Here is a 13,051-nt window from a genome sequence, read left to right as displayed (position 1 = left end):
GTTGTCTGCACTTTATAGAACAGAAGACAAAAGTCCATTTTACTCAAGCATATGCCTACAAATAGCAAAATTGTAGAAACTGATAATTTTGCAGTGGTCTCATAATTATCTCCAGATCTGCATAGTCATTAAAAGTCTAACTTCAAAGATGAATAATAGTAATAATCGTAGGCTTGTAGAGTGAGCAAAAGAATGACTTCTTAAAAAACAACAACAGAAAAACATTTATTTTACGTGAGGACATTCTTGAATGTCAACAGCTGGACTTTGTTGATATTAGAGTGGTATTCATATAAAATAAAAATTACAAGGAGGATGGCACGTGGAAAAGAAGACTTTTCGAAATAAAAACAATACGATACAATCAAAAACGAGGAAATCTCATTTCCGAGCAAGAGAACACCTATAGAGACTTCGTACTGTCCTGCTGGCAGGGGAGAAAACACAAGCACAAGTCCCCAAAAGGGAAGATATGTGGTGGTTTTTTTTTTCCTTTTCTTTTTTTTTTTTAACACTGTACAGTACATCATAAAAACATTAAATATACACATGTTCCATCTGGACGTCAACATGGTGGCTTGAGTACATTGTGGTTGGTTATATGGCATCGACAAAATTCAGGTCCCTCCCCCACTTTCTTCCTCCCTCCCTACTCATCATCCTCATCGTCATCTTCGTCGTCGTCGCCCTCCTCTTCCTCATCTTCATCCTCATCATCGTCCGCTGCTGCGGCCGCCGCCGCCGAGCTGGAATCCACTTTGCCCTTTGTGCGATAGGCCACGATATCCTGCGACAACACGAGGACAGCACCAATCATTTGGGTGAAGTACACACACCAAAAATAAATAAAAACATCCCACTTCTATGTGGTGCAGTGGATATAAAAAGTCTACACACCCCTGCTCAAATGGCAGGTTTTTGTGCAAACATGAGACCAAATAACCAAGATAAATCATTTCAACGTGACCATACAACTCAAATTATTATTTTTTTTTCTTTACGAGGGGACCAATCACATTCAACACTCATGTTAAATGGCAGTTAGCACATACCTGCCACCATTTAAAGTGCCTCAGAGTAACCCAAAATAAAGCTCAGATGTTCTGGTAGACTTTCCCTGAATGCAAACGACTGTTATTTCGAACAGTTCATAATTCCCCCTCCACCTTGTCTAAGGCCTCAATTCCAGCTGAAGAAAAACAGCCCCGAAGCACGATGCTGCCACCATCATGCTGAAATAAAGATATGATTTTGTTTTGGTGATGAGCAGTCTTATATTGGTTCCAAGCATTCCTTCTGGAATTATGGCCAAAAGGATTCAACCTTGGTCACATCGTCCCATAACACATTTTGTCACGTGTTAGGGAGATTTTGTTATGGTCCAAATGGTTGAGCTGACATCTATGCAAAAGGCACCTATGGTCATTAAAACTGATCATTGCTTTCTTAATGAGGGTCGATTGAATGTGGGTGTTGGTTTGAGCGGGTAATTAGAGTAAAAACACACTATGAAAACAAATACACACACAAAAATAACCAAACAACGAATTGAACTGCACTTTTCCATTTCTGCATTCCACGCGCTGCCAAATATTTCCAAGCGCACTAATTCCAGCGGCGATGTGCCTATGAGGGCCAAGCGAGCGAGAGAGCGCGCAAGGCAGGAGTAGCGCCAGGAATGTTTGGTGGCCGCTTGAAGTTACCTTGTCGTACTTCTCCTTCAGTTTAGCGGCCTTCTTCTCGTAGGGCTGCTTGTCCTCCATGGACGAGCTGTTCCACATCTCGCCGAGCTTCTTGGCCATGTCGCCGATGGACAGGCCCGGGTGCTCGCCTTTCACCTTGGGGCGGAAGTCGGCGCAGAACAGGAAGAACGCAGACCTGATGGCGACGGTGCACACGGGTCAACGATTCGTATGACTGCGTGGCACCGATCGGCTAGGATTGGCGTCTGGAGCAAAACAGGAACGCGCTACTCTGCTGTGACCAGCAGATGTGCTGTCTAACTAGTTTGCTATTCTAAAAGTGGAAGAAAAAGTTCCATCCAGGTCCTCTGGGTAGCAATATTTTACACAATATGATGCATGCAAACAGTAGGAGAACATTCAGTGATTGCAAATTAAGAAATTATTTTCCAAGTGTGCACAAAGTAAATACAAATGTCTGCATTTGTTATTAAAATAATGTAATAACATAATAAAATATTAGTAAATAAGTAATGCAAATAACCTGTAACAACAAATGATCACATATACAAATATCTTAATATAAAATAGAATAAAATAATTTAGAAATGTATAATAAATGGGTGTTACAAAATACTAAGGTTTTAAAGAATGAAACAGTAAAATAGGAACATAAAATACAATACTATATATATAAAAAAAATAAAATGTTTTAAACGTAATGCATCAAAAAATATATACAACCCCAATTCCAATTAAGTTGGGACATTGTGTTAAACAAAAACAGAATACAATGATTTGCAAATCATGTTCAACCTATATTGAATTGAATACACTACAAAGACAAGATATTTAATGTTCAAACAGATAAACGTGATTGTTTTTAGCAAATAATCATTAACTAAGAATTGTATGGCTGCAACACGTTCCAAAAAAGCTGGGACTGGTGGCAAAAAAGACTGAGAAAGTTAAGGAATGCTCATCAAACACGTGTTTGGAACATCCCTCAGGTGAACAGGTGGGTGCCATGATTGGGTAGAAAAGGAGCTTCCCTGAATTGCTCAGTCATTCACAAGCAAAGATGGGGCGAGGTTCTCCTCTTTGTGAACAAGCGCGTGAGAAAATAGTCGAACAATTTAAGGACAATGTTCCTCAACGTACAATTGCAAGGAATTGAGGGATTTCATCATCTACGGTCCATAGTATCATCAAAATGTTCAAAGAATCTGGAGAAATCACTGCATGCAAGCGGCAAGGCCGAAATCCGACATTGAATGCCGTGACCTTCGATCCCTCGGGCGGCGCTGCATCCAAAACCGACATCAATGTGTAAAGGATATCACCACGTGGGCTCAGGAACACTTCAGAAAACCAATATCAGTAAATACAGTTCGGCGTTACATCCGTCAGTGCAACTTGTAACTCTACGATGCAAAGCAAAAGCCATTTATCAACAACACCCAGAAATGCCGCTGGCTTCTCTGCACCCAAGCTCATCAAAGATGGACTGATGCAAAGTGGAAAAGTGTTCTGTGGTCCGACGTGTCCACATTTCAAATTGTTTCTAGAAATGGTGGACGTCGTGTCCTCCGAGCCAAAGAGGAAAAGAACCATCCGGACTGTTATGGACGCAAAGTTCAAATGCCAGCATCTGTGATGGTATGGGGCTGTGTTAGTGCCAGTGGCATGGGTAACTTACACATCGGTGAAGGCACCATTAATGCTGAAAGGTACATACAGGTTTTGGAGAAACATATGCTGCCATCCAAGCAACGTCTTTTTCATGGACGCCTCTGCTTATTTCAGCAAGACAATGCCAAACCACATTCTGCACGTGTTACAACAGCGTGGCTTCGTAGTAAAAGAGTGCGGGTACTAAACTGGCCTGCCTGCAGTCCAGACCGGTCTCTCATTGAAAATGTGTGGCGCATTATGAAGCGTAAAATACGACAACGGAGACCCCGGACTCGAGCAAGAATGGAAAAGAATTCCACCGACGAAGCTTCAGCAATTAGTGTCCTCAGTAGCCAAACGTTTCTTGAATGTTGTTAAAAGAAAAGGTGACGTAACACAGTGGTAAACATGACCCTGTCCCAGCTTTTTTTGAATGTGTTGCAGCCATAAAATTCTAAGTTAATGATTATTTGCTAAAAACAATCAAGTTTATCAGTTTGAACATTAAATATCTTGTCTTTGTAGTGTATTCAATGAAATATAAGTCAAACATGATTTTGAAATCATTGTATTCTGTTTTTATTTATGTTTAACACAACATCATTGGAATTGGGGTTGTGTGTGTGTGTGTGTATGTATGTATATATATATATATATATATATATATATATATATATATATATATATATATATATATATAATATATGTATAAATTTTATAAATAAAACCTAACAATGATAAAAGTACTATGATATAAAATAATTAATTGTTTTTCCCCAATTCTAAATTATTTTTGTCTAATGCCTGTCCTTAGTTTAGCATAAACCTAATGAGCTAAAACAACATTTTAAACTTCATTCAAATGTATACTCACGGTGGTCTCTTCGGGGCGTTTGGGTCCTTGATCCGCTTCATCTTCTGTCCCTTGGGAGGGATGTAGTTCTTCATCTCTGCATCGTAGCGCACCTTGTCCTGCTTGGCCATGTCTTCGAATTTGCCCTTCTCCTTTTGGGACATTGTCTAAAAGAAAAGCATAGAGACAACCGTCCATGACATGAATGCTGTTACATGCGCAGGTGTGATAAATCGGACAATAATCTCATTATCTGACCTTCCTAGTCTCCTCTCTTTATCAAGACCAGATACTATGGGTAAGACTGCGTTCCTTTGACTTCATCAATTCTCTCACAGATATGGCGTGTAAACTGGTTACAATCATAACAATCGTACAGCTTTTAATTGGCCCAAACATAGTCAACCTAAAGTTGGAAGTAGTAACTAGTGCTTTATTTTATTGACACGCCAGTCCCCATATGTAGGTTTGTTTAAAAATTAAAACAATTTTAATTAATTTTTTTAAAGTGTAAAGTCTGAAAGCTTGATTCTAACAATGCAAAACGCTATAGATGGGCTCACAAAACTAGCATCAATGTTGCGGTAATTATAAACCTATATTTGAACAAAAATCATAGCAGCACATCCGGTTAGAGCATACAACAGTACTCACGGTCATACATTTTTTCATCTTAAAAAAATAGTGAAAAGGTGGTGCTTTGAGATACGACTAATATGTTCCACACCGGCGGCACGGTGGTCGACTGGTTAGAGCGTGAGCCTCATAGTTCTGAGGTGCGGGGTTCAATCCCCGTCCCCGCCTGTGTGGAGTTTGCATGTTCTCCCCGTGCCTGCGTGGGTTTTCTCCGGGCACTCCGGTTTCCTCCCACATCCCAAAAATTGGAGACTCTAAATTGCCCGTAGGCATGACTGTGAGTGCGAATGGTTGTTTGTTTCTATGTGCCCTGTGATTGGCTGGCAACCAGTTCAGGGTGTACCCCGCCTCCTGCCCGATGACAGCTGGGATAGGCTCCAGCACGCCCGCGACCCTAGTGAGGAGAAGCGGCTCAGAAAATGGATGGCTGTTCCACACCTACGCTCACAACTCAAAACCTTTCACTCATCTTTCCCAATTGAAGCTAATTAAAATGCCAGTAATCTATTCCTGCTCCCCCCCCCCCCAAAAAAAAATAAAAATTAATGTTTGTTTTTTTTTAATGTGGAAAACTAACACTCTATAATATCGTACTATATAAAAACAGAAATCATTAAATAGAACGTAAAGTGTTCTGCGCTTCCTCGTGTGCTCTCCTTGGCCATCATGAGGCAGCACTGTATCATGCAGTCATGCAGACAAACGAAGAACAGGTTTCTTCTTCTTCTACTGAACTACTACTCAGTAAATTGTTGAAATATTAGTCGTATTTCGTGGATTAAGATTATACGCCAGTGAGTGTTGTTACATTATCTGTCTGCATGTGTTAACTCACCATGTGTGTTCAAATATCTGCTGCTTCAAAGGTTGTAAAAGTGTGACAATCGATGCCAACGTTAGCATGTCCATGGCATTTTACTTTTGTCTTATTAAACTAGCAAGCCGCTCTCCACGCAAGGAGTTTGCTTGTTTTGAATACATGTAATTCGCTTTGTCCATCCATCCATCCATTTTCTACTGCTTATCCGGGTCGGGTCGCGGGGGCAGTAGCTTTAGCAGGGACGCCCAGACTTCCCTCTTCCCAGCCACTTCATCCAGCTCTTCCGGAGGGATCCCGAGGCGTTCCCAGGCCAGCCGAAGGACGTAGTCTCTCCAGCGTGTCCTGGGTCGTCTCCGGGGTCTCCTCCCGGTGGAACGTGCCCGGAACACCTCACCAGGGAGGCGCCCGGGAGGCATCCGAATCAGATGCCCCAGCCACCTCATCTGGCTCCTCTCAATGCGGAGGAGCAGCGGCTCTACTCTGAGATCCTCCCGGATGACCGAGCTTCTCACCCTCTCTCTCAGGGAGAGCCCGGACACCCTGCGGAGGAAACTAATTTCGGCCGCTTGTATCCGGGATCTCGTTCTTTCGGTCACGACCCACAGTTTATGACCATAGGTGAGGGTAGGAACGAAGATCGACCGGTAAATGGAGAGCTTCGCCTTTCAGCTTAGCTCCTTCTTTACCACAACGGACCGATACAAAGCCCGCATCACTGCAGACGCTGCACCGATCCGCCTGTCGATCTCCCGTTCCATTCTTCCCTCACTCGTGGACAAGACCCCAATATACTTGAACACCTCCACTTGGGGCAGGATCTCATCCCCGACCTGGAGAGGGCATGCCACCCTTTTCCGACTGAGGACCGTGGTCTCAGATTTGGAGGTGCTGATTCTCATCCCGGCCGCTTCACACTCGGCTGCGAACTGCTCCAGTGAGAGTTGGAGCTCACGGCTTGATGAAGCCAACAGAACCACATCAGCAAAAAGCAGAGATGCAACACTACGGCCACCAAACCGGACCCCCTCTACGCCTTGGCTGCGCTTAGAAATTCTGTCCATAAAAGTTATGAACAGAATCGGCGACAAAGGGCATCCTTGGCGGAGTCCAACCCTCAGCGTGAACGAGTCCGACTTACTGCCGGATATGCGGCCCAAACTCTGACTCCGGTCGTACAGGGACCGAACAGCCCGTATCAGGGGTTCGGTACCCCATAATCCCGAAGCACCCTCCACAGGACTCCCCGAGGGACACGGTCGAACGCCTTCTCCAAGTCCACAAAACACATGTAGACTGGTTGGGCAAACTCCCATGCACCCTCGAGGACCCTGCCGAGGGTGTAGAGCTGGTCCACTGTTCCACGGCCAGGACGAAAACCGCACTGCTCCTCCTGAATCTGAGATTCGACTTCCCGACGGACCCTCCTCTCCAGCACCCCTGAATAGACCTTACCAGGGAGGCTGAGCAGTGTGATCACCCTGTAGTTGGAACACACCCTCCGGTCCCCCTTCTTAAAAAGGGGGACCACCACCCCAGTCTGCCAAACCAGAGGCACTGTCGCGATGTCCACGCGATGTTGCAGAGGCGTGTCAACCAGGACAGCCCCACAACATCCAGAGCCTTGAGGAACTCCGGGCGAATCTCATCCACCCCCGGGGCCCTGCCACCGAGGAGCTTTTTAACTACCTCGGTGACCTCAAACCCAGAGATAGGAGAGCCCGCCTCAGAGAACCCACACTCTGCTTCCTCATGGGAAGGCGTGTCGGTGGAATTGAGAAGGTCTTCGAAGTATTCTCCCCACCGACTCACAACGTCCCGAGTCGAGGTCAGCAGCGCCCCATCCCCACTATACACAGTGTTGGTGGTGCACTGCTTTCCTCTCCTGAGACGTCGGATGGTGGACCAGAATTTCCTCGAAGCCGTCCGGAAGTCTTTCTCCATGGCCTCACCGAACTCCTCCCATACCAGAGTTTTTGCTTCAGCGACCACCAGAGCTGCATTCCGCTTGGCCAGCCTGTACCCATCAGCTGGCTCAGGAGTCCCACAGGCCAAAAAGGCCCAATAGGACTCCTTCTTCAGCTCCGGTCGGCCGCCTCAGCAATGGAGGCGTGGAACATGGTCCATTCGGACTCGATGTCCCCCACCTCCCCCGGAACATGAGCAAAGTTCTGTCGGAGGTGGGAGTTGAAACTCCTTCTGCCAGACGTTCCCAGCAGACCCTCACAATACATTTGGGCCTGCCACGTCAGACCGGCATCTTCCCCCACCATCGGAGCCAACTCACCACCAGGTGGTGATCAGTTGACAGCTCCGCCCCTCTCTTCACCAGAGTGTCCAAGACATGCGGCCGCAAGTCCGATGGCACGACCACCAAGTCGATCATCAAACGGCGACCTAGGGTGTCCTGGTGCCAAGTGCACGTGTGGACACCCTTATGCTTGAACATGGTGTTTGTTATGGACAATCCGTGACGAGCACAGAAGTCCAATAACAGAACACCGCTCGGGTTCTGATCGGGGGGGGCCGTTCCTCCCAATCACGCCCTTCCAGGTCTCACTGTCATTGCCCACGTGAGCATTGAAGTCCCCCAACAGAACAATGGAGTCCCCAGCGGGAGCGCTCGCCAGCACCCCCTCCAAGGACTCCAAAAAGGGTGGGTACTCTGAACTGCTGTTTGGTGCGTAGGCACAAACAACAGTCAGGACCCGTCCCCCCACCCGAAGGCGGAGGGAGGCTACCCTCTCGTCCACCGGGGTGAACCCCAACGTACAGGCGCCGAGCCGGAGGGGAATAAGTATACCCACACCTGCTCGGCGCCTCTCACCGTGGGCAACTCCAGAGTGGAAGAGAGTCCAACCCCTCTCGAGAGGACTGGTACCAGAGCCCAGGCCGTGTGTGGAGGCGAGCCCGACTATATCTTGTCGGAACTTCTCGATCTCACACACCGGCTCGCGCTCCTTCCCTGCCAGAGAGGTGACATTCCACGTCCCTAGAGCCAGCTTCTGTAGCCGGGGATCGGATCGCCAAGGTCTCCGCCTTCGGCCACCGCCCAACTCACACTGCACCCGACCCCTATGGCCCCTCCCACAGGTGGTGAGCCCACGGGAAGGGGGACCCACGTTACCCTTTCGGGCTGTGCCCCATGGGTGCCCGCCCGGGCAAAAAACGCCTGGTGGTCGAGCAGGCAAGGGAAAACGAAGTCCATTGTTTGTCGTCATCATTAGGGGTCTTTGAGCCGTGCTTTGTCTGGTCCCTCACCTAGGACCTGTTTGTCATGGGTGACCCTGCCAGGGGCATAAAGCCTCAGACAACTTAGCTCCTAGGAACACTGGGACACACAAACCCCTCCACCACGACAAGGTGACAGCTCAAGGAGGGGTAATTCTCTTTGTTTTACAGTAAGCTTAAATTGGGAGTGGCATTAACAGATTGAAACCCATTTTTTTCATTCAATGTTTGCCAAACTGCTGCTTATTATGAAGTGAGTTGAACTAAGTTTACTGCCACCATAAAGCGCTCATATCTTAAGTTTACTGTTGCAAGTCAAGGCACAAAAAAAAAGAAAAAAGAAAATCAAATAAAACAACAATTGTCTTAATGACGGCTCGTAGCTCCAAAAACTCATAAGTTGAGTCAGTTGTTTCTCAAGGCCCCAATGTATTACTGCGGCTTAGTTGCATTGGTATTCTGTCAACATCAAATCTACATTTATTGTATCTGTATGTATTATACTGCACCCTTGTAGCCAAGGTAGGCACAACAGAATGAGAAGCACAATGCCCATTTCACTAACACGATGGACAAACTGTTGAATTTGTTACATTCCATTTAAATTATGTTATTACTGCACTGTATGTTTTTATAAAGTACAATACTGTAAAATGTGTCTCTGCTCAATAAAAGTTGAGGGAAAAAAAAGACCTTAGATAATTGGTCGTCCCTTACCTTCCATCGCTCGGAGCATTTCTTGGAGAACTCTGCGAAGTTGACGCTGGCGTCGGGATGCTTCTTCTTGTGCTCCCCTCGGCATGTTTGCACAAAGTAGGCGTAGGAGGACATTTTGCCCCGGGGCTTCTTTGGATCCTTCCCCATTTTGTCTTATGCTGAACAAACAAGAAAGAAAGGGGGGAGAAGAGAATATACTTGACAGGAGAGAGGCATGGGCAATATGTAAATGACGCCATGTCTGACTGGGGGCTGTCTTTGTCTATTGTTTAATGGGGCTGGAGGGAGGAGAACGGAAAGGAGGGTGTCTGGGTGAATGACTGATGAGCTTCTTTTTTTTTTTACGACGTCCATGATGCTGCATTATTAAAATGATAATCAAAAAGCTACCTATAGGAACCACACACTCAAACATATAAGGGGGCTACTTCATTATCACACGGTGAAAGTTGCCAATGAACACATTAGCATTAGCTCCGCCCTTACCGCTCGCTTTGTGTCCTCGAGCTAGTTAGCCGAGCTAGCCGTTAGCAGCTAACCGCCATGATTTAAATGTTCGAGCAGGGCGACAGCTAACAGTGGCCCCCGGTGAGGGGGGGCCTTCTTGCTCCCAAGTCGTTAGATAGAACTAACACGGGAGGTTTGTTTGTAGCTTTACACTGTATCATATAAAGAGGGTGTTATCGATAGAATGTGAAGGTGCCGGAGGGTTTATTATTTTTTTTTTTGGGGGGGGGGCGGTAGTGGTTTCGGAGTATTTTAGCATTAGCGCTCGCTTTTTAGCATTAGCGCTCGCTTTGTGTCCTCGAGGTTGTTAGCACGCCGAGCTAACCATTTACATGGCTGAGCGGGAGGTCGACAGCTCACAGTAGGCCCCAGGCCCTCCTCACTAGTCATACACCGGTGCCACGGTTGGAGAACGTATAAGACTGACGATAAAGTGGTGGTGATAATGGCAATTTAAAAAAAAAAAAATTGCGAAGTTCACCTTCTTTAGGTTTTAGCCCTTCTAGCTCACTACGGCTAGGCTAACCTGAGTCCTCCGTTGACTCAACTGCGGACGTTACGCTGACCGGCGGCGTGTGTGTGTTGACATTGGGAGGAGTCACCAGTCACCCCACGCTGCGCGTATTAATGGCGTCCACTTGAATAGGCATTATTCAAAACAACAACAAAAAGGCACCTCAAATCCACTCGACGGACTTGCGTGTGTCTCTATGCTAGCATCCTTCCCCATCGCTGTCATTCAAGTAAGTTCACCCTTTTCCCCACCACACACTCTCACACACACACACACACACGCACGCACGCACACATACATACATACATACATACATACACACACTCACACACACACCGACGCGGACAACACGCTCCACCGTAAAGGCTGCGGTCCACTTGACACAAGCGCATCCAACAAGTTCGTGACAACCAAAAGGCTTACCTCGAGTGTGCGTGGCGTCTCTCAGACAATGGGACAAAAAGCACGATGTGAGTGCGCAATGATGATGATGAGGAGGAGGATGATGATGATGCTCGCGTGTTTATCCTGATTGTCGGGAGCCGTGCAGCCGGCGGACATTGGCTGCCGCCGAGCCCCCCGCGAGTGTCTAATTGGGCAAGCGGCCACTTCCACTGACGGGACGGGTTGGCTGCGTGTCTGCAGCGGGACACCGTGGCGCTAAACTTGAATGGCAAATACATGCAGAGGTGGGTGTGCTGCGAGCCAGAAATTGGACTCAATCATCATCGTCATCATCATCATAATCTGTAAAAATAAAAACATGTTCACAAACTGCTTTGACAGACCGGGTGACATAAAACACAATAGCAAACGTCATGATCATATAACATAACAGCAATGCACGCAAAAGAAAATACAATCCAATAAACAATTATAGAAAGGCCCCCAAAGACCAAAACTGCCACTTCACAACTCAATTGTCAAAGTTATCAAATCAGCCAAACGATGGCCTGTATCTTGAAAACCTCGAAAGTTGCGTCACTCATATCTCAAGCCACCGCTTTCATTTGATGATTCTGTATTTAATGTCAACAAACTTAAAAACGTGACTTCTGCCAACTTAAATCTTTATCTTCAGTGCTGTGTATGCATTTGCGTTTGAACGCGCTAAACACGTTTGAGAACGAGGAACAGAGAGCTCAAATGGGTTTCCGTGGGTCCGATTAAGTGCAAACATAATTTTTTTTAAGGTGGAAAATATATTTATGGGGGGGGGGGGATGTCGGTATTAGCAACGTTTCTTTGATTCAGGGAGGGGGAAGCAGGGCTCGCCATTGTTTTGGAATGGATAACTGGAAAGTGAAGAAAAGCAACAAAAATAAAATAATAAAAAAATCACATAGAAAGTCATATTGACACTGGGCGGTGAAAAGTATGTATCTGGATTTATTTTTGTTTATTATCTGAAAAGAAAATTGTACGCGGGAAAACAAAATCAGAGGGAAAATCTGAAAGTGTTTTATTTTTTTAAATCTGGAACAATATCTAAAATATTAATTTAGAATATGATTAATATGTTTTGAATCTGAAAAAAAAGCAGAAAGAATGTGTTAAAAATTTATGTGGAAAAAAACGTTTTGTACAGTCACTAAATTTGCTGTTGCTTTGCATTTTATTGCAAGCGACTTTAGCGGAAGATAAAGTTTTTAAGGGTCACCAAACAAGCTCTGATAACATACACTTCCAATTGTAGCACATACAGTGGAATTCAAACATCTGGCGACTCGCACGTTCTTGTTTTCCAAGAACGAATGACTGACTTCACATTTCCCGTAAGATGATTCACACAGAAGAGAAGCAACCCAGCAACGAGTCAGGTTGACATTTCGCTTGTGTTGGCATCAATGTTGAAGGCCGTGCTCACACTGCGACCTTTAAATCACAATACATTCCCCCCCAAGAATTACCTTTTGTTGTTTTTATGACCTCCTGTTTGACATCATGCCTGCGCATTGTTGTGGAATCAAATGTTTTCATCGCAGCCACGGAGGATGTGTGTGTTTCAGCGCCCACACATTTCCCAGTGAAACGTGTCAACACCCATACTTTCTGCCACACCCACAAATGTTGTGGGCATTTCACATTTTTTGTCACTCCCGCAGACTGTTTCAACACCTACACTTTTCCCAGTGAGAGCGTTCAACTCCTACATTTTTTCATCACACCCACCAAAGTTTCATCACCCACACTTTTCTCAGTGAGAGGTGTCAACACCCACACTTTTCTTCACACCTGCCGGCGATGGTGTTTTTTCCTTTTTTTCACCTTTCCTGGTGCAAGGTTTCCCACACTTTTTGTCGCACCCGCTGGAGATTTCAATGTTTTAGCACTGACACATCCCGGTGAAAGGTTTAAACACCCACACTTTTCCCAGTTAAAGGGTTCAGCGCCCGCGGTTTTTTTTTCTGTCATACGGG

General features: G+C 45.9%; 1 protein-coding gene across 4 annotated transcripts; it reads right to left on the bottom strand.

Annotated features, from left to right (window-relative positions):
• Positions 1-212: 212 nt before the first annotated feature.
• On the bottom strand, positions 213-11,251 carry hmgb1b (high mobility group box 1b). 4 transcript variants are annotated; one of them, XM_061681798.1, is made up of 5 exons: positions 11,055-11,251; positions 9,611-9,768; positions 4,231-4,376; positions 1,704-1,878; positions 213-787 (listed from the first exon to the last, which is right to left on the bottom strand). In XM_061681798.1, the coding sequence occupies exons 2-5, from the start codon at positions 9,755-9,757 to the stop codon at positions 650-652; spliced, it is 606 nt and encodes a 201-aa protein (XP_061537782.1). In that variant the 5' UTR covers positions 9,758-9,768; positions 11,055-11,251; the 3' UTR covers positions 213-649. The 4 variants fall into 4 exon arrangements, with proteins under 4 accessions (XP_061537782.1, XP_061537785.1, XP_061537784.1 ...); XM_061681801.1 differs by lacking the exon at positions 11,055-11,251 and adding an exon at positions 10,960-10,980; XM_061681800.1 differs by lacking the exon at positions 11,055-11,251 and adding an exon at positions 10,794-10,953.
• Between the last annotated feature and the right edge of the window lie 1,800 nt (positions 11,252-13,051).

This window comes from Phycodurus eques, chromosome 7 (genome assembly GCF_024500275.1).
Source record: "Phycodurus eques isolate BA_2022a chromosome 7, UOR_Pequ_1.1, whole genome shotgun sequence".
NCBI lineage: Eukaryota > Metazoa > Chordata > Actinopteri > Syngnathiformes > Syngnathidae > Phycodurus > Phycodurus eques.
The sequence above is the reverse complement of the archived record's forward strand: the minus strand, read 5'-3'. Positions and strand labels throughout refer to the sequence as shown.

Excerpts from the sequence above, each read along its gene's own strand:
- hmgb1b (XM_061681798.1), bottom strand. The coding sequence starts at position 9,757 with ATGGGGAAGGATCCAAAGAAGCCCCGGGGCAAAATGTCCTCCTACGCC. Across the intron at positions 4,377-9,610 it reads AATGCTCCGAGCGATGGAAG|ACAATGTCCCAAAAGGAGAA; the intron begins GTAAGGGACGAC and ends CTTTTCTTTTAG. Across the intron at positions 1,879-4,230 it reads AACGCCCCGAAGAGACCACC|GTCTGCGTTCTTCCTGTTCT; the intron begins GTGAGTATACAT and ends CGTCGCCATCAG.